At 42.6% G+C, this 24293-nt stretch overlaps 1 protein-coding gene across 4 annotated transcripts in view; it reads right to left on the bottom strand.

Annotated features, from left to right (window-relative positions):
- sema6cb (semaphorin 6Cb) overlaps positions 1 to 24293 on the bottom strand; it is a 169321-nt gene that overhangs the window by 67395 nt on the left and 77633 nt on the right. For all 4 annotated transcript variants that reach the window (XM_084357221.1, XM_084357220.1, XM_084357222.1 and 1 more), the window contains one exon: positions 4027 to 4227. In XM_084357221.1, the coding sequence (XP_084213347.1) occupies positions 4027 to 4168 (142 nt within the window). In that variant the 5' untranslated portion in view covers positions 4169 to 4227. The remainder of the gene's footprint in view (positions 1 to 4026; positions 4228 to 24293) is intronic.

The raw sequence follows: 24293 nt of genomic DNA, 5'->3' as shown, positions 1-24293 counted from the left end.
CGTGGAAAAATCTGTCGTCTGGTAAGCTCGCGTTTAGAAAGCACTCGTCTGTCTCTGGAGTCAAATGAAGTTCAACTTATTATCGTCGTGATTGTGATTTAAAATTCACTGAAAAAACCTGTCAAGTAATACGAGGCGACTAAAAAAATACAAAAATAGTGCATGTGTGTGTGCAGCAACACATAAATAAACTGTGAGAGGACGTGAACTGAGGGACGTGGTGCAAAGAGAAAGAGTATCAGTATCATCGGTCTCCTCCTTCCCCTCCTGCATTTTAATTCAATCTGCTTTTTTTCCATTTAAAACAGTCGACTAAGTCACTCAGGGGAAGTATTAATTTAACCAATGGGAGCTGGTGTCCAGTGCTTTAAGTTACAGAATGACAGCCAGTCAATAGACGGACGGACTTGCCTTTAAAACGTTCGATAAAAAAGAAAAAAGAAAAAAGAAAAAAAGAAAAAGATGCTCCAGGCAGAAATAAAATTGGCCGGCTCAGTACTGACACCCGACTGTCTTCCACATCACAGAGACTTCCCCCGCTGCTTCCTTTTTTTTTTTTTTTTTTTTATAACCGAGGAAGGATTCAGCTCAAGGCCACGGCGCTTTGGATCTGTAAAGTACTGTATTAAGTGCCCTCCAGCCTCCCATCTGACCTGGGCTGCTGTTGAATTAGCAATCCCCGCTAGAAACACACCACAATCTGAAATTAGTCTCTCTACAGGGAGCCATACATTCCCCTAACCGCCGGTCTCGAATCGACTGTTTAAAGATTTAAACGCCTAATGTCTGACTGAGCGCTGGACCTCGCTGTGCTGTCTAGTGAAGAGACTCCCAGTGGCTCAGCAGGCCCGCCCCGCTATCCTCCCCCTGGCAAATGAGGATTTCTAATTACTCTTCAGCACTTTGCACATCCTCTAAAGTTTGGGGGGGGAGAGCAGGGGCTCCGCTCAGAGCAAAATCCAGTGTTAGGTGATGGTGTGCAGAGTTATTTAAGACCACTGCCTCTGGGAGAACATGTACACCAAAAAGGCCAGAGACTGAATCAAAGCAGAATCCCAAACCTTTACAACTTCATACCTTCCAGTGAGGCCACGGCTTTGACACAAGGTGCAGCAGCCTGAACGAATGCTCCTGACAAACGCTTAGCGACTAGCACCGCGACAGTTAGTGGACACAATATCAATCTGAAACATCTGAGACATCTTTTAAGCTGTAAAACCCATGGATGTATTACTCAAACTGGCCTTCATGGATCTCATTGTAATACCTGTTCTTCTGTTCCCCCTTGTATTTGTCATTTACAAAAGAGGCGACATAACAAACAGTCAAACAGATAAGAAAAAGCCACTGTGTACCCGTGTATATCAGGGCTGCGACTTTATTTACATTGTCGATTAATCTGTTGATATTTTCTTGATCGATCAATTAGTTGTTTAGCCAGAAAAGGGTCTGTTTGTTTCCCAAAGCCCAAGACGACGTCCTCAAATGTTTTGTTCGTCCAAGACTCAAATAAATTCAGTTTATTGTCATCGAGGAGGAAAGAAACCCAAAAATATTCACATTTAAGAAGCTGGAATCAGAGAATTTTGACTTTTCTACTTAAAAATAACTTCAAACAATTAAAAGATTATTGAAATAGTTAATGAGTAATTTAATAGTGATTTATTATTGCATATTTTAACATAACAGTAAGATTCTTTTAATAAGTACCGGGTAGATGAGATGAACAATCATGTGTATATAAGAAAAGATGGAAGAATTTGTCAAAGTGTCAGCGTGAAGTTTTATTATGTTTTAAATCAAAAGATTCATGTTGAGTGAAATTGTCTGATTCAGTCCTCGACTGCGACACAAACTTGAATGACTTTGTCCTCCGACGTCACACCGTCTGACACCGATGATCAGAACGTTGGTTTATGAAGCATCCTGCTGAGGACGACATTTTTCTAAGAGGAAGAAAAAAGTGAGCACATAAGGTCAAATATCATCTATAGACATCTCCGGTTTAACAATGTCTTTACTTGCCCTCAAGACCTGAACTGGTCAGAACCACTCGGCACACGGTCCGTCACAAAGAAAGACAAGATGCTGCTGAGGTGAGTCGCCTGCCCACTTCCCCAAAAGAAAGTAGTGACTCGGGTATGATTTCATAGACTTCAGCCTGATTTAGTACTTCAATTCATAATGGACGTCTCCCAGAGTTGTGAGGGACCTTGTGGCACGCTGTCACCTGCTGGAACCAGAGGTGACAAATTGCTCTCATTACACCTGGGACGGAGCTCCACATATAGCGCTATTAGCGCAGCTATTTCTGCTAATGGTTGCGTTACTCTCTTCCAGATAGATCAATTACAGTGTGTGGGCCATGGTCCTGGCGCCCTCTTAAATCAATTATGGGCCATTACACTTAGTAGCCCGGACCTCTACTGTGGACCTCCCCGGTGATTGGGTGCCATTGATGGGTCCCCAGGGTGGTCCGATGAAGCAGTGTCTTGAGAGTGCCACGGATGTCCGAGGTCCTCCTCAGTCAAAACCTTAAATTAACGAGGTTTTTACTTCGTGAAGCTGCAGTTGCATGTAGGACTGGGCAATAATTCAAATCTGGCTTTCATTGACTGACATTGTAACTGTAATGAGGGAGCATGTTGTGTTGTAGCTAATGTTTACCTTGTAGTAGTAAATATTAGGGTTGAGGAACTGGAAAAATATGTATACCAGTCGACAGACGTGTTTTTTTTTGTTTTTTTGTTAATTTAATGATCTGCCTCTAAGGATCAGGCGAGAGCCGCTTCTCAGCAGCAGACTATCCCTCAGCGAACTAACCCAGTAGCACTGTAGACCCCACTGAGACAAAGAAAGAGTGATGTCGACGGCACCAGAGGCAGCCGGGGAATAACAGCATCCAGAGACAGAATATTTCATATTCAACTCGTTAAAATTAAGGGTTTACTTTGACCAAACCACAGTTGGTGATTTGTAGGACAGGACAACTCTCTGTGGAGTTTGTATGAAGTGTGTTTTACGATGAGTCTTACTTTGGTAAAAAAGAGAAACTGGAACCCTGAAGGTTTACAGTTGTATTTCTCTGTTTATTAAAGGCAAACAGTCGTATGAAGAGTTATATATATCTTGTTACGTTTTACTCACAGCTCCCATATTGGCAAGCTGTAATTACAGAGACACCTCCATAAATATATCGCAATCACAGATTGTTGGGATGACGGTGGCCGGCTAAAAAAAAACACACCGATGTCTTTCACATGTACAGGCCCTGTTCTTTAACAACTGTAGTTTGGCTCAGTTGGTGTGAACTAAGGAGAAAATGTGTTACATGTACTGAGGGTAACTTCCTCGGACAGTTTTGGTGACAGTCATCGGGTATCGTCAGCAATCTCATCGACCTGCAGAGGCTTAATCTAATTCCAGCGGCTGTTTGGTCCACTCCAGAGTTTAATGGACAGTTTTCATGCCAGGCTTAACAAACCAAACCAACCAGGCAAACGCATCAGAGGTGGAGGTGGCCAATTCAGAGGTGGACTGAATTGGCTTCATCCCACATTGCCCAGTCACAAGAGGTGTGTTTGGTCCAAACCAACGTGAAAAGGTTTACAGCAAAGTGATTTAGATGTTGAAGGAGTTGGCTGGCTGTCTCTTGTCACAATTCCTCCTTCAATTCTTGCAAATACAGTTTATTTCCAGGCGCAGACCCTCAGTCCTTACAAACTGCGCCTCAGCTTTGACTGAGAAAGGTCTTTTCATGCGTGTTCCTGATGTTGAGTCCTGAATTGAAATGGCCTTTTTTTCCCCCCACACGAAGGCAACAAAACGGGACTAAATGAGTTAAAATGCCAGCAGCTGCATAAACGTCTGCAGATTTGCTCTCTGCGAACATGCCCTTAAACACATCCACCTCTCTAAGCCGTGTTCCCCAGTGTTGAGATATAATGCCTCGGTTTTTACTTTTTACATGTACTCCTGCAACAAGGATCACCATGGCAACACAACAGATTTTTTTGTTCAACTTACATTCTCTGCCCACGATGCTGATTGGTTCCAGGTCTTGGGGGAACGGCGTGGCTCCTGAGGACAGCTGAGGTAAGAAGGCGGCTAAGGTGAGAGCCAGGACGGCTGGCAGGACGGGTCGAGGCGAGCCGGGCGTCGGCCTCATTGTGGCGGAAGATGAGACCTCAGCAGAAACACATGACCCACAGCAGATTCACCTCCCACCTGGAGCGAGACAAGGACATCAGGGTTATCAGTTAGCGTGTCAGAGCTAACCTCTGTGTTTAAACATTCACTCAAAGAATACCTGCTGCGAGTTGAAGTGGATTAGAGTACTCCCTTACCCTCATTAGTAAATCAAGACACTTCTAAAATCGTGGCAGAAATTCACCTGCAACAATTACGTAAGTGAACAATGACGGCAGCGATGTTTAAAGGTGGCAGCTAAGCTCTTATTAGCATGCACTGCCTTATGTCAATGCGGTGATGTGATTGAGTGTCCGCTGAACAGCTGAGATGCGAGGCTGCAGACACACACATAAAAAAAAAAAAAGAAAAGAGGTAGACGGAGTCAGAGAGAGAACCAGAAACAGCCAGAAGAGGAGGCTGGCCCGCTGGGGCCCTGAGCACCAGGACAACTGCCTCATTTACCTCCATCCAATGTCTTTCACAGGTGACTTGGCACAATTAAACCCGTCGCTCCTCCTCGCTCCACCCGCCATGACATCAGGCCCTGACGGTTGCATTAACCGAACAGGTCATGAGGTCTGTGAGCTGTGTGTGTATTCAAACAGCATCAGTAAAACAACCTCATGAAGGTCTCGGGTTGACTCCATTGATTAGCTGAAGCTTCTCCGTGTTAAAATTCTTCCCACGGTCAAAAGAAAAGATGTTCGTCAAACTGAAAACTTCGGTGAGATATAATTGGTTGTCTTTGTGTTCGGTGCTGTGATAGAATATGGATCCATCTGAGGAGGTCCCGGCCCTTTCACTAAATGCATGCTGGGATGGATTACATGACCTGTAAAGCCGCTGTGAGCGTTGTTGTCGTTTTAGCTAACCCCTCCCTCCTCCCTCTGTCACCACATCTGCACAACTTCTCACTTTCATTTTTCCGAGGCCGCTCTCTTTACCTCTTCCTGTTCTTCAAGCGTTTTCAATCACTTCATCACACACACATCAACGTAACTTTCCCTGTTCTGTCATTACTGTTGTAGGTACCAGAACAGGAAGATGCTGCTCTGCAGAGCAGACAGGACCGCCTCTTTGTGGCGTTCTCTGTCCTGATTGGATAACAGATTCTCTTACCAACCATTATGCAAATAATGGAGACTCACTGACACATTAAGATACAATGCTGAAATGAATTGAATACAGTATAATTAAAAAAGTGGCGATATATGCGACTATAAACATACACAAAATGGAAAAAGTCAAACAATCAAATCAAAGTTAGCGGGCACCTATGATTTTAAGTCTGCACCATACTACACATGTAGTATTCAACAGGTTCTTTTAAAAAGGAAAAACATCTAATCACCCATTTCCACCAAGTGTAATTAAAATACTTTATCATATTTTTGAGATATTCTGCTAACAGGGCTGAAAACAATTACTCCTACATGGTAACCATGAAGACAAAATATGATAATATTCCAAAAAATCTATTTATATTTGCTGCACTTGTTGTTCTAGACACCTTGTGCCCAGTACGGAGACACAGAAAAAAAAAAGTTGGCTGATAAACAGGAAGTGATTCATTCATTCTGGAGCACAGAGTGACACAAAAAGCAAAAGACAATGAAAACAAACTTTGCGAACACAAAAGTCAAAGATAAAGTTGTTAAAATACCGCAGACTGTTTTGACAAGTGATCGCAAAGACAATTTAGAACAAAACAAAAAAACCAGCAGTGACAGCTTATCACAAAAGATGTTTGCAACCTCATCCACCGGCATTAATTCAAAGTCACAGATCAACATCCTCGATACGTTATTTGACAAAAGACTCCCGGGATCTCTTAAAGCCCTCCTTAAAGAAAGACGTCTTTCTTTAAGCTCTCCTTAAAGAAAGACGGTTATATAAAAGTTGGTGTCGAGTCTCGATGTCGGGATAATAACCAGCCCGAGGTCGTTGTGCACAAGGCTGAGATTGTGCACAAATGTTAATTTCATGTGTTTGATCAGAGGGAAGCGGTGGCAGATGGAGGGCAGCGAGATGACCTGAAGCTCACCACTCACTTATTAAGGGCAATGTGTCCTCCACGGGGGTTCTTACAAGCCTGCCCAAGTTTGTGCACTGTGTCGATTGCCAATCAGACTTGGACTACATGCTTTTAAGTGGGAGCAGAAAATTAAGTCAACAGAGACGCGAACTGTCATCAATATTGATAACAGTCGGCTTCATTTGAATGCAGAGGAGAAAGCTGCATTTAGCAATGAGGTCGAGCGATGATCGCAACGCCATAAATCGAGGGGAGTGGGCGGCTGTCTGCTTGTGTTTACTTTGAGAATTACAACAGCTTGTGTGGTCTGCCTCGGGCGATATATGAGGACAATATACCTGATGGATTAGCTTCATATGCCATGATTTGGATGGGGTTTTTTTTCGAGGCAGGCAGGACAGCCATTTACACAAACAGATTATGTTATAGTGGAATCGCTGCAAGAGACAAAAATCCATGAAAAACATCTCTCAAAATGTCAAACATCCTGGGCAGAAAGAACTTTGGTCATGCAAATGCTCGGATTACCCTCAATACAGCTGATGAACACCGGGCACGGCAGGCAGAGCTCGTTTACTGACAACCTGGGTGCTTAGCTAAAGAAAGGCAGCCAGCAGAGTGTGATGAGGATGATGCATGCAGAACAAGACAACCGAAGTGAGTACAAGAGCTTATGCAAGACTAGTCGTACACACTGAAACTCAAGTTATCAGAAGAAGAGACACACCAGTGTGCAGACCAGCAGACTCCTGATGACTTTATCATCATCCTGCATTTAAATAAAGTAAGAAGAGTTCAACTAAGCTATGAGGAGATGGCTGGTGACAAGACGAGAGAAGGGGCCTCTGGGCTGTATCAAACTCAGGATTAAAGGACTGATTGCCAAGTCATTACAACACTTGCACTTTCACAACACAACACTTAAACACAAAAATGTGTCACACTAAACAGGCACAGACAGACAAACACACCCATCACTGACACAATGTGATAAACAGAAACAAACTCCTTTGTCTGCAAGCAGCTTTAAAACCGGTTAGTCTGAGCTGCGATGGCCTCGGGGAACGGGTCAAAAAGGGAGTTGGCCAAGCATGTGTAAAGGTCTGTGATGATGCAAAAACAAATTAAACTCCTGCGTCAGAGCATAGACTGACGTTAAGGAATGATTTCCTATTATTTACGTGGTCAAGCCAACCTAAAACATCTTACAGGCAATTTACAGACAGAATTTTAAGATAAATAATGTTGGTGATGGTTACAGAGCTGCTCCACGAGATTCTGTGTTTCGTTTCGTTGCTCATACGAAACCGCCTACTTTAAATCATAATCTCATTAGTTTTGTTTAATCGTGTTAATTGCGTGTCAACATTAAGACATTATGCAGCAAAATAAAAAGGTAAGGAACTGGAAGAAAAATATAAAACATCAAGTTGGTACTTTTATCAAAAGTAAGCCAATTTATAGACGCCCACTCCTTGTTACAAAACAGCATAATACAGAGCCTCACTTGTTCTGCTTTTGTTATATTTCACTGACATTCTGGTAAACAACTATACTCAGAGAAATATATTTTAATTAGGCTCAAATATGCAACAAACATCTGAGTGATTTGACAAAAACTTCACAGTGTTAATCTGATTTGCTTCTGTTCCAGCTCTGGCATTGTCCTGAGAGCACATCCCCTGACGTAGCCACCATATGGTGACAGATACTGAAAAACATGCCAGGCTCCATATATTAAAATACATTTTAATATATGGAAGGAGTCCACATATGAGACAATACATGCATTGTATCAAATCAATCAAACTTTATTTTAATAGCGCCAATTCACAACAAAAATCATCTCATGACACTTTCATGAAACTATACTCCTTGAATTAACTTATTAATTTGTATTAATATATTGTATTTCGCTTCAAGAATATTTTACAAAATTAAATGAATGTATATTTTGATAATATGTTGGTAATAAATACTGAAATTCATTAAAATGGTGTTAATACTTTACATTTATAACTAGATACATTTTGTACATTACATAACAGTGAGTATCTTTGTTTATATGTAGTTAATATATCATTACATTACATCACATTATTAAATATATATTTCAGTATATATGAAAGACAACAATTGACCAACAGTTTTAGTTGTCACAAATAATGATGAATTTGAAAAAAAATGTATGTATGTATTGTGATGATTAGATTATAATTCGATCTACACTAATGAAAATATATTTCCGTTGTGTAACAGTCTGGAGTAAAATGGCTGCTTATCCTTGTTGACCTTTTTTTGGACACAGCAGAAACACATCTGCTGTCCTCGAGCTCTCACTGTTACCTCCCATGTAATCAACGGTTCATCTCCCCTCTGGAGCTCTGGACTTTCTTAATTGAACCTAAAACAAAGTCTAATCAGTTAATGACTTTCTGTGCAGTCTGAGGAGGGAGTGGACGGCCGATGAGCCGACAGCTGTTGAAGGGAAATAAGCCACCGCTTATCCCGTCTCGTGTTTGCCCTCTGTGTTCTAGGGTTTGGACGGGAGGACCCGGATCATTTTGTTTTTAATGAACTGGACTTGTTAAGCCATCTGGGAGACATTGGCAGCCGAGCCCTCTTTGGAGGAAAAGGGGTTTCTGGGACGCTGGGGGCTCTCCATTGATTATCTGACATGCATTTGGATTAACCAACAGCGCTGCGTCTGTGGATAGATAAGATGTATCCACATAGCATTTTTAGACTCTCAAGGCTTCTGACTGTGGTCATGCAGAAATTAGATTAAATAATAAGAGAGTCTTGGTCTTTTATTGGTTGGCACTGATCAGGACACGGAGTAATTTGACTTCAAACATAAACTCGTGCAAGTAAATATGTTTCTAAAATCGCTGCTTGGCCGGGGATAACAGTCCTATAAAGAGTCCAGATTTATCCTCAATCAACTGCACTGCACACACCATGCACTGCACCTGTCCACTCTCGGGACGTCTATTTTCGGCCAACACCTGTGAAAACAATTAACTAGTGGAGCACAATCTAATGCAGAATGAACCTCTAATATTCCCTGACCTAACCGGAGCTTCAGCTGCAGGCTCATCCACTTGCTTTTTGATAGCTAAAGAATAGAGTGTACCTTTCACCTCACCTCTGTGCATTTAAAAGATCTCTCAGCCCCTCGGCTGTGGAAATCTTAAAGCTCCACTCTGACATGTTTGTGGTACACACCGGCCGGCATAATGAGCGAGCACATCCCCAGCCTCCTCGACCAATTTCAGACACAATTAGCTACATTACCCTTTTTTCTCTCGACACGCCACGCCACTACAAAACAGATTCTTACGCTGGGTACTATAATAACACCGTTGATATGGCAACTAGGTCTGCACAATATTGTGGTTATTTTGTTGGACATTGCAAAATGATTCACGATTAGTGGGAACGATTTTGAAGAAACTTTAAAATCATGATGACATTTGTTGGAGTCTGCACCAAACAAATGTTATTCTCAAATCTGGAAGAGAAGATTTGTAGACGAGGACATCTCTGCTTCATCATTATGCTGCTTTGCCGAACATTGTAAATTTCGATGACCACATGATAAGTCAAGTGTAAAGTATGCTCGAGGACACGATAATTAAGTTTTATCACCATATTAAAGCAACACAGATAGTGTTAAGCAATAAAGCCGCATGAGCAAAAAAGACTATAAAAATGACACACCCTGGTTGTAGAAGATGCTGCAAAGCTAACAATGCTATATAATTAATGCAAATCAGCACAAGGAGCAACGCTGTGGCACTTAAACGGTACATAAGTTAGCATCACAGTCTCCATGACGCCAGTGATCTGAGCAACAATTACTCTTGCTTACAGAAGCACACCACATCTTGTACAATAGCACACTGAAAATGAAATAAGAGTAGTAATTCTGACTGAAATTGTTTTGTCATTGAGCATAAGGAAGTAATAACAGGGTGTCAAGTTATCAAGCTTTCCTTGCTTTCCCAGACCACGACATTCAAACCTGCCTGATGATCTGCTTTCCCTTTTTGTATTGTCAAAACAACCACATGAGAATTTTAATGTGACAAGAAGAAAAACAACACATGATATGAACGGTGCGTGGTGAAACAAACATCTCATTGTTGGGGCCCGGGCCATATTGTTCCCTCCCTGCACTCGTTTTTCGGAAGGTTCATCAGACCACCGATCTCATTGCAGTCCCATGACACGAGTCACACAGCAGTTCACCGTCTGCACAGAGCTGTTTTTCTCTTCACACTCACTACCCTCCCCAAAGTTGACTCTGCACCAACAGTCAGAGCTGACATTTAAACACAACAGATGTATAAAAAAACCAAAATGTCCTGAGGGATCTACCTCAGTAGTTAGTGACTACTGACCACAAATATTCTTTCCACAAAAAATATCAGCTTTTGTGTGTGTTTGCAGCCTTTCTCTTCTTTACCCAGCAGCCATTTCAACTCTGCACTCAACCCTCTCAGACAGGGGGGAAACTTTGCTAATTAGATTTCCAATCGCTAACCACGTAGACATCGTCGGGGCCAAATTGGAATTGGGATCAAGGAGCATTGAGCAATAATTGAGAGAACAACCCCCACAGGACACGGAGGTGGATTGTATGGGCTAGTTTCAGACGTGTGTTACATGTAGCGAAGATGAGTTCTCTCTAGTGTAGTGACAACCCAGCTCCAATTAAGAATGCCTCGGAAAAGATCACCACGGTTTATCAAGATATGTAGCCTTTACATGTGCCTGTGGCGCTTTTGGTTATTTTAGTTGAGAGTACATGAAAATGATAAGAGGTCAACACTGAGAACAAGAAATTCATTATTATGGAAATGAAAGCCTCAACACTTTTCTGTGTGTTCTGACAATGATTTCAAGACTGTTTTTCTTTGTGTACTAAAGATAAACTGGAATTTATGCCTCGGCGCACCAGTCTAGATGCAATTTATATCCATGTCCGTCCAGACTATTGTATGTAATGAAGGTAATTTTAAACAAATAATTAGGTGTAGTTCTGGGCAAAATGGAAGTTAACACTATATTGACATGTTTTGTCTGAGAAACATGCCATCTTCCCAAAAATACTATTTTTACAGAGGAGTACTGAGGACTGATAGAGAGCTCGGCCACACGGTGTGAAAGCAATCACTTGAAGCTCAACTCAAAATCAGTCAAATGTCTTGTATGTGCCTGCAAACGGTGCAAACGGCCAAAAGAGCTGATCCTGATAAAACACAAAGAAACTACAAATCCTAAAATGTGGATGCTTCAGAAAACATGTTCAAAGATCTAATCAATCACCACAGTTTCAAGGTGGACACCCAAGATTAGTGTCACCAATTCGGTATGTCACCAAATGTGAAATATGGTCACGATCTCACCTTCTGTTCCTCAGTCATTTCATTAACTATTGGCCTGAAAAATCTGACATTTGCGTGAAATTTTGTCATAATTAGAGTCTGAATGATTGGGTTATGGGCACAAATGAGTTTTATGAGGTCACAGAAACCTTGACCACCAAAATCTAATCACTTGAATCCAAGTGGACATTTGTGCCGAATTTGAAAATAATTCCCTCAAGGTGTTTCCTGAGACATGCGTCCACGAGAATGGGATGGACGGGCAGATGGATGGACAGCCTGAAAACATAATTCTTCCAGCCACAGCTATGGCGAGCCAGAGTCGTAAAAAGGGTGTTAAAACCACCAATTGTCTATGTTCACGTAAGATAAAAGGTTTGACATAAATGGCAGCCGGTACACCTAAAAATGGAAGTCGAACGCTTTGATATCGACAGGCACAAACACTATGGCTCGCTTAATACCGTTATCTGTCATTTTTACTTTTATTCTAAAATCCGATGGCAGAGTTTATACTTCCAGCGGTACCTGTCGCCGAGCAGGCAGATGCTGTGTATAAACACTTGACACAGCCGAGACATCTAAGCTGGGCTCTTGAATACTAACATGTCAAATAAAGGAGTTGGGGATTTCAGTATTTTTCAAAAGGTCCTGCAGTAGCAAAAACAGAACGACTCCAGGGGATCTCCTTGAAAACATTTTAAAAAGTCCATTAGCATCCCTGGTCGAAGAGAAGTGATGGCTGGCTTCTTGCCTTTTTACCAAGAATAGAAAATCAATGGTCCCTGTAGTCCTTTAGTTCTTGGATTAGTATGTCAACTGCCTGGTGTCAGTATAATGTAGTCTCACTCTCATAGTGTCTGCATTGTGCCATGGCAGGGAGAGGGCAAGATGGCATCCGGGATGAGATGTGTCTGTCAGGGGAGGTTGGGACCCTCCTTGCCATCAATGCCACTCAGTCTGCTCCCAGGGGAACGCTGCTTTAACCTCCGAGCCCACAGAGTTCAGACAAGTGACGGCTTGTCCTGTCGCAGAGGCCATTGATTCTCACCCCGTGTCAGACTACTCTCCTCTGTCCTCATCGAAGAATCCCCACAGATTAGAGGCTGCTTTATACTTGGGCTTCCGTGGCAGATCTTTGGAGGATTGACGTCAAAGTAAAACTAAGCTGACAGCAAGAGCCAACAAAAGTTCTGAAATCGGTTTCAGCAGTGCACGGATACGATGTACACTATCAATTTTGAGCGATAGGACAAAGTATACAAAATGGTTGGCTAACATCCACTGCTTTGTGTATAGGTATCCTTTTTGGAGAAACGTAGCACTGCCTCCAGTCAGGCCTACTCTCAGGACTTCTTTCTACAGACAGTGAGCTGGCCAGACTTCACACAGAGGGATCTATGCCGGACTCAGACAGTGAGACGGTTCTCTGATCGATCCGCAGAACCGCTGCAGGCGTCATCCATCGTCTTCATGTCTATTTGCAATGGCCTAAAAAAAAGAAAAGCCCAGAGTGCTATCAGTGGAAGAAGGATCAGGACTGCACCAGTGGAATCCTCCTCAATTGTCTGCGTCCCGTTAATTATTTAGATTCATCTTCACAGATCTTATAATTCCCGGACCGTCCTGTGCTCCCTGTCAGTCAGGATGCTCCTTCAATCTGTGGTCCTCATGGCATTTTCAAATGAGTCTTGCCTCGGGGTCACCAAATCAAACAGATCACTTTAAAATATGCTGGGCAGCAATTGTGCAAAGCCATCTCCCTCATCTCTCCTTCCTTCTCTTCATACATAAAAGTGAATGTTAACTACCCTCTTCTCCTCTCAATCTCTCTGTCATCAATAATTCAGAATGTTATTGAGAAACACTACCTGAACCCTGTATTGACAGAAATCCAAGCACTGTCATTCCCTCAAGGGCGTCATAATTGGATACCCCCTGAGGCTACGGCTGCGAAATGCAGAGCAAGAAGGGGAAAGCAGTCTGAGTGTTGTTGTTTTCTGTATTTCGTGTGTTTCCATTTTTAACTTTCTATTTAAGGGACTCCAATCTGACCCGACAGCCCAAGACAGCCAGCTTATCGACTTCGAGGACAATCCCTTAGGATTGTTTAGAGGTGGGCAGGAAGGTGTTCGAGTATCCTAACTGTACCGAGTGTGCTTCGAAAGGAACTCAATGAAATAACTGAACAAAGGGCGGCTGTGACATTTCATCAGTTGGGAAGGATATTTACATGACACAACTGTGTTTCTATAATTTAAATCAACATCACATAATCTCAGGACAGCACTAAGATGCGTGAAACGGATGATTAATCAGGATGAAAATGCAATAAATAATATGAACAGGTATTTCCCTGATATTTCTCGTGTTCTCCCCAGTAAACTGACACGTCATGGAAATACAACACCCCTGTTCTAACGCTGTACAGTCGCCTGCTCTGATGCTAAAACAACAGAGAAAAGATATCATCTCCTGTCCCAGAATACTTTATACACAGTGCTGCCTGAGCCTGTCGTGATTCACACAGAACTGCTGACCCACACAAGGGCACAAGAGAGGCACAAGCTAGCCAGATGTAGCATACGCTCAACAGAGCAGGCAGGATGAAAATATGCTAATAAAATGCTTTTGGAAGGGAAAAGGATGGGAGGAAAGAAAAAGGTGAATCTTGCTCGTTGCCAGGAGATGGGCTCTTTGACCAAACTAAAGCTCAGAGAGCACTCTCGGTTTGGGCTCCGAGTCAAAGAAAAGCAGGCTGTGGTGATGTTTGTTCGTCTCCCTGCATCCCCCTCAGGTGTAGAGGCAAACTCAAGGGAAGGGAAGAGCACAGAGCTAAGGCGTTTGTGTGCAGTGCAGTCCTTTGATAAGATTGTGTGTGAATCTATACATATAAATACACAGTCACTAATTTATACTTTTATCACGCTGTATAGAGTTTATAGAGGGTTGGCATAGCATCCATTCTGCCGTCAGCGCAGTAGGCAGAAAAAAACACTCCTGGGAAACTAAAAGAAAACCTCACTTGTCAGCAGAACTGAGCCAAAATGACAACAGGAATTAGACTTTTTGTTGTTCAAATGGCAACGCAGGATACTGACCTTACAAGCAACCTTGAAGAGTGAGTTGGAAGCACATCATGCTTGGGATTGCTGTTATCTGTGCCTGCTTGATTACTAAAATAAAAAAGCAAACACTAGTGCAAGGGGCTTTTCAGCAGAGTGGTGCAGCAGAGAGAAAAAAATCAGATAGTTTATCAGATACGAAAACAAGGAAATGTGGACTCCCAATATAAAAGGGTGCTTTCCCACTGGAAAAAACCCCAAAAAACCACAAACATACCCAAATCCAGCCAATCAGATATCGGTGATTTGTACAGAATGGCTGCTAAGGGTGCAAAGCGTTTGGCGGCCTATTTGACGGCCTGAGAATGAGACTCAAAAGTAAACTATCTTTTCCAGCACACACACTGGTTTGCCTCACAACACAACAACTAGGTGCACTATAAACTATTTTTTAAAAAAGTGTTATAATGGGTCACCAAATACACCTGGGCAGCCGTTAAAACACCTGGGCGGCCGGCCCACGTAAAGTCTATGTGTGGGAAACACATACAAGTGCAAAGAAAGCCCTATGAAAAGGTCAGAGCCATAAGTCTCTGACAACAGATGTGATGAATGGAAAGGACCTTGGCGAGCAAAGCAACTCACATAGGTTTCCTCTTCATTCATCCGATTTGTAAAGACTGAGTCAGAGACAATAAATGTTAAGCCTGCGTGTGAGATATTATGAGTGGAAACACATGTAACTTTTGCTAAGCCGTTGCTGAGGATGCTTCAGCTGAGCACCACCACTTTGAGGACTTCACGGTGGCTTTGTGTCCGTTCACTCGGTAGCGGACAAAAAAAAAAAAAAAAGAGAGAGTGAGACTTCTCTATTAACACAGCGGCTCTTTGATCTCCATCTCCCCTGTGGCACCAATTAGATTGCAGCACCGTTTGCGTTTCAAACTCGTTGCACTTCCTATCTTGAAATACATCCTGCATGAATTATCAATCTACCGGAACTTTTTATTCCCTCTCGACAGAATGTGAATTATGAGCGGCGTTTCTCAAAAGTTTGGCTCGTTCAAATTAAAGATTTCTACGAGTGCTGAAGGGATAAGATATTGGATACCCAGGTTCCCGCATTGATCACCGCCGCCTTTACTCACTGTGAAATCTTTTATTTCACTATGATGCAATGAGGAGGCCTTCTACTTAATTCTTTTGACAAAAGAAGAGGTCGCAGTTTCAAGTGAGCCAAAATAGAGCTTCCTGCTCAAAATATAAAACACGGGAAGGCAGAGTAGTTGAGAATTGATCAAAGCAAGATAAATAGCTGTGAAGATTCTTCCCCTGCTTTTATCCCTTGTTAGCAGAGGCAATCACACAGCCGTCACCCACAAGATCCATCCCTGTCACATTACCCCAACAAGATTATAAGGAGGAGAGGCGGGGGGGAGAAGAGATACCAAGGGAATGCGAGGCAAGAGTACATTTGGCGAATTTCAGTTGAACAAGAACAAAAGCAGCGAGCCCTGCTTTTATAAATGAATGATTTTTGCAATCTGAGTGGTCGATGCTGATGAAGGGAAATATAAATCAAGGGTAAGTGTGAGGCTTCTCGGCGAGAGTGCCTCACAGAGATAATGGCATCATCATGCCTGTGTGGTTCGCTGTTCCTGAGAAGATTAAACACTTTATCACTGTCTTTGGGACAAACACTCCCGTACGTAAAGCATGCATCCAATTATTAGATGCCTTTTATGCTCAAACCAGACATCCACACGTCAGCTTCATCACACACCAGAAGCCTTAAGAGGAGGGATGAAAAGAGACAGCAGTCTTATCAGGACAGCGCTACCTTTCAGGGCAGTAGCCCACGGTGGCAGCTGACCTCACTTTTATTACCGCTGTCTCACACTGATGATATCATCTAAACACATAGTGAAAGACCCAGAAGCTTTCAAGCTCAGTTTATCTCATTTTATAGCTCTAACAACTCCGTCGCTCCCAAGAAAAGTCAATGGCCATGGGCGACCGTACAGCGAGCAGCAGTGTGGCTCCTCTCACCTCTGCAAAGGCTACACTGTGTCATGAAACATGGGAGGAAGACGGTAGGAGCTGGGGCATGAAACAGAGAAATGGGACATGAACAATGACAGTAGGTAAGACAGTAAATCTAAATGGGGAAAAAGGAGGCGGAGGATGGGAATGACAGCGTCTCACAGCTCACTGGTCTGGAATCAGCCAGACAATCAATTCCACCAGTCAGATTCAGGCTGGCAGCTCCTGCTTCAACGGCACCGAGCATCACGGGCAGCACTAAATTATCAACAGTGCTGAATTACATTAATGGCGAGTCAAAGTCATGAGAAAAACGTGTGACACGGAAAAGTACAAACTGACTTATTGTATGATTGCCAGCAATTTTCCATTTGGGGAAATTTATTATAGATTATGTTGCGATGGACACGTCAGCTGACTAACATGGTGGCACTTATTAGCTTTAGTTTTTATCATTAAGCTATTCGGGTGTTGAAGATTTATTATTTGTTCTTGATTTTCCTACTTTTTGTACACAATAATGGTCAAAAATGATGTCAAATTGCTTTTTTTTTTTGCAAGGACCCCAACCCTGCTCTACCCCAACTACCAAAAAATACGTACTCAAGTCTTCCACAAACTTTGGCAGTCTAAAACTTGGCTTGTATGCGTCTACTTAAATTTGACAGCTTGATTCAGCCGAGTTCTCTGGCTCACGACTTCAAGGCCCTTTTTTGTACAATGAAGCCACATGGAAGTGGTAGCATCTGGCGCGCCATAAATAGCAAAACAATGGCTAACCAAAGTCCCGGTTTGAGCTCTCAGATATAAGCTGCTGATAGCGTTCGCAAGCCTGATAAGCGCTGGAAAACAACGTTGTACTGTACACGAACAAGGCAGTGAACGCGACACAGTGGCCCCCATCGAATGTGGTGAACGAACTTGCAGATATTTTGGGCCGACAACCTGTTTCCCTTTATGTGTTGATGTTAAGGAAACACAGCCTGCACTTGATATTGCACTTTGTTTTTTAGGCAGATGTAAAGAAAAACACGTACCATTAACAGATTTCAAACGGCATTAAGTTACCTCATGAATGAATCTTCAACATCCTGCTTCAAAACACTTCGACTCCAACCACCTTAAGCAACAGGTACGAAGCCTGAGGTGGAGAGACCCACCTCGTGAAATGACAAATTAAATGACGAACGGTGAGGCCCGGTCGCCCTTACTGAGAGATCGAATCTGATTCACTTTCTGCTGTTGTATCGGAGGCATCAATCTCTGTTGTCCGTTGTTCTCCTGACAGCGTGGTGTCTCTACTCGCTCGGCAGCACTGAAGTGTTTCTAAGTTAGACCGCTGGCTGCTTGTGTTCCTTTACGTGTCTGATGTGTCTCGGTTGAAGCACAACTCGGATCTCGGCTTAGATAATGTAGCCTTTCCAGCTTTTAAAGGAGGATAAGCTCTTATCTCTGTCTCAATCCCCAACAGTCATTAGAGGTGGCAAAGCCTGCTTAGAAGTCCATCTAATTAGGGCTCAAATCATCCTTACCTCCTTCCAACGTGACGAACACTGAAACGACACTGAGGATTATACAGGCATTGTGTTAGGATGTCGTTACATCGGTCTTGCCATGAGTGACTACCGGCATTTCTTTCAGATTGCCTTTGTGTTTTATGATTACAAGAAAAGAGGTATGTTCATACAACGGTCACCATTTTTACTCTGAATAATTAAATAATAGAAATATGCAGCCAGATGTCTGATTGTTTGAAAATCCATGTTTCCTCGACAGACACTTCTTTAAAGTTTCTCAAGTCAAGAGTCCTTTTTGCGAGACTCTGTGTCACCCCACAAATACAAAACAACACTTCACAGTGATAGATCAAAGCGCCGCATGTAGTATTCATCTGTCGACTCCATCACCGTTCCTGAGCCCATGTGTTCGACTCATCTGCATTTTAGGTTTTCAGAGACGCGTGTGAAGCAGACACAAAAGAGAATAAAAGAAGTTGAGAATAGACCAATTCACACTGGCAGGGGAGAAAAAGATGGACAGGAAGAAATAAGACAGAGGAGAAAACAAAAGCTCTCTGCTGCCAGCAGACATACCACTGACTGATTCTACTCTTCCCCACCCACTCCTCCTCTCCTCTCTCTTCGTCTTACACTGGGTTTGACCAAGAAGCTGTAATAATAGGAAAGTGAGAGGACAAACGGGGCCATCTATAATGGGGCTAGATACTGGCGTGAGCGTGCTGTTGAGCCCGGGTGGTGGTGTCATTAAGTGTGAGTGCGTGATAAATGCACTCTGCTTGTCGGATTTGAGATTCTCATTAGTCTGTGTTCAGAAGGAGACCTGGGGCCATTACTCTTGTGGCTGCCTTGACAAGAGGCTGAATGTGTCCGTGTATAAGAGCGAGAGCGAGAGCCTGTTGGGATACTCGTGTACATAAAGGCACTTTATACGACGTACCGCGCCCACTGCTTCAGTTCTCACACAACAGCTGGTTCTATCGATTGACTTGGCAATTTTTAGATCCACTCATGATTCATAAATGTAGTGTTTCTGACTCGGTAAATGATCATTTCTCACTGATGCATCTGAATTTTGAGTTTATGTTATGTAAGGTTGTTGGCAGTCATTACTCGTACCAGCTTTATATAGGGCGTATCATTAAGAATCGATTTATTCTGCAGAGTAAGGACCGCACCAGCATTTAAGCAGATCAAACTGACCTTTGCAGGTATGTTTACATGCAGTTGAATGTGCCACAGCAGCTCATTAGCTGTCCAACCTGCAAATTGACGTTAGCAGAACTCTTTCCCAAGGTAAGTGTTAGGGCTAACATGCAGGACTGGATGTGAACGCAAGTTAGATAAGAAGGAGACTTGAGCAAGAAAGCTAATAAAGTCTGGAGCTGCTGCATCAAGCTGTTATCTGGCTAAGTGTGACTGTCTGCTCCGTCTGATACATCGCTGATTTTACTGCTTTATGCAGGATTTGATCGGCTGTATCAAAATAAAGTCTATGTAGAAGGATACCTGATGGTAATCCGTCAAGTTAATGCAAAATTGATGGGTGCCATCTGTGAAGTTTAGCTCCGTGTCCAAACAACATCTTTCAAGTTTTTCATTTTCACCATTTCCTGTTTTATTTTGTGTCACCTCTGATTACCTGCCCCGCCCTAATGTATTACACCTGTGTCTCATTCCCTCGTCTTCGTCCATAGTGTCAAGCGTTATAGCCATAACTCCAATGTGTAAATTTTTTACTTCCTTATCAGATTTTCTGCCCTCTCCTCACCGATTTCTGATAGTATCGAACTATCTGTGTTACAGAAGATAGCAAAGACAGTTGGCCTCATTGCCATTTCGGTAATATCCAGATTAAATGTGCAGTCCTCAATAATATTTAATTAAATGACCTGACTCAATAAGCTGTGTGTTTGTCACAGTTATCATAAATCTTTACTTACTTATTTGCTGCTAACCTCAACTGAACTCACACCCAGATCACAACAATCATTTCAGACTCTCTGCAAAGTTTTTATGCAGCTCGCCGTTACGTTGTACAGTTCTCGACTGAACTGTGGCAGCCAGGAGGTCAGTGACACGAGGAGTCTACAGGGAAAAAAAACCAAGGGACATGCTGCACAACATAAACACTGTGTGAAAATATACTTTTAAGCTACAGGAGTGTCTGACTGACACAACAGAGCATGAGGACATTAAATGTGTGATAGCAAAAGGATATATGTACCCAGGAAACGTATTCCCTTATCCACCGCCACTATGTGACAGTATGTCATGTCAAATTTTTTCAAAATGATTCCTTTCAACAGCGAAGGAAATGAAGGAAGGGGGAGCCGGCAGCCCTTGCCTGCCTGCGTCAGAGGCTGTAACAGTCGTCTGGACGTCTGGCCCGATCAATACTCAGAGACAAGCATCTGCCTGGGTCTCCTGTTACTGTACCTCCGTCCTCAAAGCCTTCTCAGACTGTTCTGCAGACAGCCGTGTGCTGCTGGCTCATATCGGTGGCCGAGCTTATCACGTAACAACACAGGAAATGTGATGCCACGTAGGGCAGCCGCTGACACTTTAATTTGTCACTGGTGATAGGGTTTGTCTAACTATTCCTGGAGTTCATCAGCCACCTGGCCTTATTTGCTCACTCCGCTGATGACACCTCAGCCCTCTGGAGGAATCCACTGCCACGATGACCTTGATGCTCAAACCGCTGCATATTTTTTCATTATGTACGAGCCTCTGTGGTGCCGAGTACTATGTTGTTCTTGTACTATGTTCTTCTTGAGTGTGAGAGCTATAAAAAGTTATCCTCTTTCAATAATTGACAGCTTCACTCGCCTCAAGAAGAACAGCGATGAGACTGTTCAGAGAGCTGTAAAATTTAGCGAGATAAAAAAAAAAAAAAATCACACAAAAGTCGAACTGAGACGGAGATACAAGCTATCGGGTAAATCTTCATAGATTGAAGAGACAGAATACTAAAGAGAAAGGTAAATAGAGAGACAGGTAGTCAGAAAAGGGCTGTTTGGAGTTTGTTTGTTTGGGGGAGTGTCTGGGGTATTAACAGGACTCCTCTGACTTTCAAGTTTCGGAGAAGTCTGCAGATTCTAATTTAAGATAAAACACAGAATCAGTACTGTATCCAAAAGGGACACTGATGTGGTGTGCAGGGTAGCACCAAAAGAATACATTTGCATTATTTGTGAAGCTTTAATGCTTACAAGTAAATATTTACTGTATTTTTTTTTTTTTACGGTGCCATAGTTTGTTCCGTTTATTTGTTTTTGATTTAAGACATCTATCAGCAGCAGAAGAGTTTAAATGCTGGTCAGGACTGAGGAGCTTTATGTTATATCTGGAGCAAAATCAGACTTGGAGCTGAACTCTGGTCCTGAACGTTATTGCACAACAGTACGTCTGAATCAAAACATAGCTGATACAAAAAATAGTGCTGAATATCGTCCAACAATAGAAAAACAGAATAAGAAACTTTTCTGCCATATGTTAAATTTGAGTTGTGCAATGTTGCCCTGAAATAACTCCGGACGTTTCAAGCTGAATCGAAAGAGCAACACAAAAAAGCTTCTGGCAGGATGTGACAGAGAACATTTGCAACTTATCGTTTTAAATGTTTGCTCACCGAACTGTTTGACAAAGTATCACGGAGCACACCCAAGAACCCCATAAACACTGTTCGACGTACACTGTTAAACTGTGTGAATGTTTTCTGGCGCCTTGAATTTTGTTCAACTTTGTGGCCTGCGGTCTGGCTGCCATCCAAAATCAAAACAAATGTGTTTTTAAACGGACTGCAGAAGAAATCCATATTCACTTTCAGCTGGAATAAAGGAAACTGAAAGACTTTGAGGAAAAAGACGACACTAAATATAAATAACATTTACTACCCCGCCTGGGCACAAAGAGAGACAGCTGGTTTATTGGATCAGGAGCTGGGATATTTACAACTAATAAATAGTACACTGCCTCGCTAATTTGTAAACTTGTAAGGGCCGTAGTTTCCAACTTTTTTTGTAAGATGTGCACCCAACAGTCCCGTCTGACCGAGTCAAGTACACCTTAATCCTACTGCGGTATGAGGCTTCAGCAGTCTGAGACTATCCCTTAATTTATATTACCTTCAGACAAAATTCAAAACACATTGCAAAGAATGAGCACTGTGAATTATTGCTCCCCATAACCTCTGTTGGGAGCATGTTAGGAAGAGATCTCTTAATGTCCAGCATGAACAGGAAGGATGATTAAAGCGACGCCGATACGGTCACCTGATTTAAAAAAAAAAATTGCGAATCTTTCCTTTAACAACTGCTGTTATTCACAAATGAGGCGTTTCTCTGGAGGAGGAATGAGCCAGATTCACTTTAATCTGTGTGATTTTCATTCCCCCGCTTCTTGTCTCAGTGATTTGGAGCTGCAGATGTCTTCTCTCTGGGCTTAAGCCCTTTTCGGCCATATGCTCTTGCCGCCCCGGACCATGACACAAAGGGTTTTTAATCAGTCTTCTCGATGACGGAGCACATTCAGTCATTAAAAAAACACAAGGCTTTGAGGTTTCGCTCGAGCCTCTCTCCTTCCAAGTCTTCTGGCTGCAGCCCGGCCGGAGAGCTATACATCTACTGCTGCCTTTGCAAGAGAATCTGAAGTTCGCCAGTGTGAGGCTTTCTGATCTGTTTGAGCTGGCTGGATCCTGATACTATCCACAACACAATTTTCTCACTTGTTTGGATAAAGAGTGCATTTAGAAAGACTCACAGCCTGATGTCTATCATTTGGCAAGATTGTCTCCTTCTGGTGCACTCAAATTGTTTGTGGATAAACCCTGCTGTAGACAAATCTAACTCACTGGAAAACAAGTAACTGCAGCTGCAGCCTGCGACTATGTTCCTCCGGTTTAAACTACAGTGGGAAGCAGGGGCTAATGTGATGTTACAAATGTCCTTGTCCATTGATTTGTATTGAAATTTAAAACAGGAAGAACATCCAGGAGTCTACCTTCATTTTGGCAGGAAAAAGAAAAAGGGAAAAAAAATTACAATTTCTCTTCAGTGAGCACGTGCAGCAAGTCACAGTCAGTGCAAACAGCCAAAAGCTAAAAAAATAAGAGATCCTATTCCATCTCAAGCAGCTATTTTGGATCCCAGCCAACTGTCCAAATAGATCAATATCAGTGTGCACAGGAGTTATCTGAAGGGTGAAACTGACTGAACGTTAATGGGCAAATATACAAACTTTATTATAATTGAATTAATTTGAGTTTTGCCCTAAAAGTAAACATTATTCAATAGCGTAGAGCATTAGCATAAATTAAGACTAATTTGAGAGTAACTCCAAAATAAGATTCACTATTTTTTGACCTTTACGTGTTGTGTAAGACACAAATGTATTAAACTGTTGACCCTGCGCTCATTTGAATTGTAATTATAAACAGCCTTGAGTCGGCTTTGGAGGGCTTCCTGACTTTCACCTAAACTTCAAGTGATCCCGTCCTCATTATCCAAATTTGCTAAACGTTTCAAACCTGAGCGCAGGGATGAATTTGCTTAACACCCACAGCACCTGACTCCAGTTTCCTGACACAGATGTTTAGCCTGAGTGATGTGCAGCGGGGCAGCAGCCATGTTTGCTGACGCTGTGGAAGCAGTTATGCTCTTTTAGAGGGATTTCTTTCCCATTACAGGGAGATGATTTATTTAAACTTGGCTGCAGATTTGTTTTTGCACTCCATGTTCTGGGAGCTTTTTGTTTCTCGATGAATATGGAAAATGTAAACACTGGTCCTGGTTATGGGGAGTGAGGCCTGCAGATTGTTTGTGCTGACAGTGAAAGAGCTGTTATCACAAACGGAGGGCTGTTTTTCTCCTCGCAGCTTGCCGTCTCGGCTCGAGCGCTGACACGCGGTTGCATTTGTGTGTGTTCTTGTAACACACTGGCTCCTGTCCAGCATCTCGGAGGGTCGACTAGCGTGTGGACATCTCATAAAACATTGCGTGCTGTGTGGGGTTTGTACACGTCTTTTTGCTAAGCTGGCTAGTTTAAC

The sequence above is a fragment of the Pagrus pagrus genome (genome assembly GCF_965226575.1).
Source record: "Pagrus pagrus genome assembly, chromosome: 7".
In the NCBI taxonomy this organism is placed as follows: Eukaryota; Metazoa; Chordata; class Actinopteri; order Spariformes; family Sparidae; genus Pagrus; species Pagrus pagrus.
This window is presented reverse-complemented; position numbering and strand designations above follow the sequence as displayed.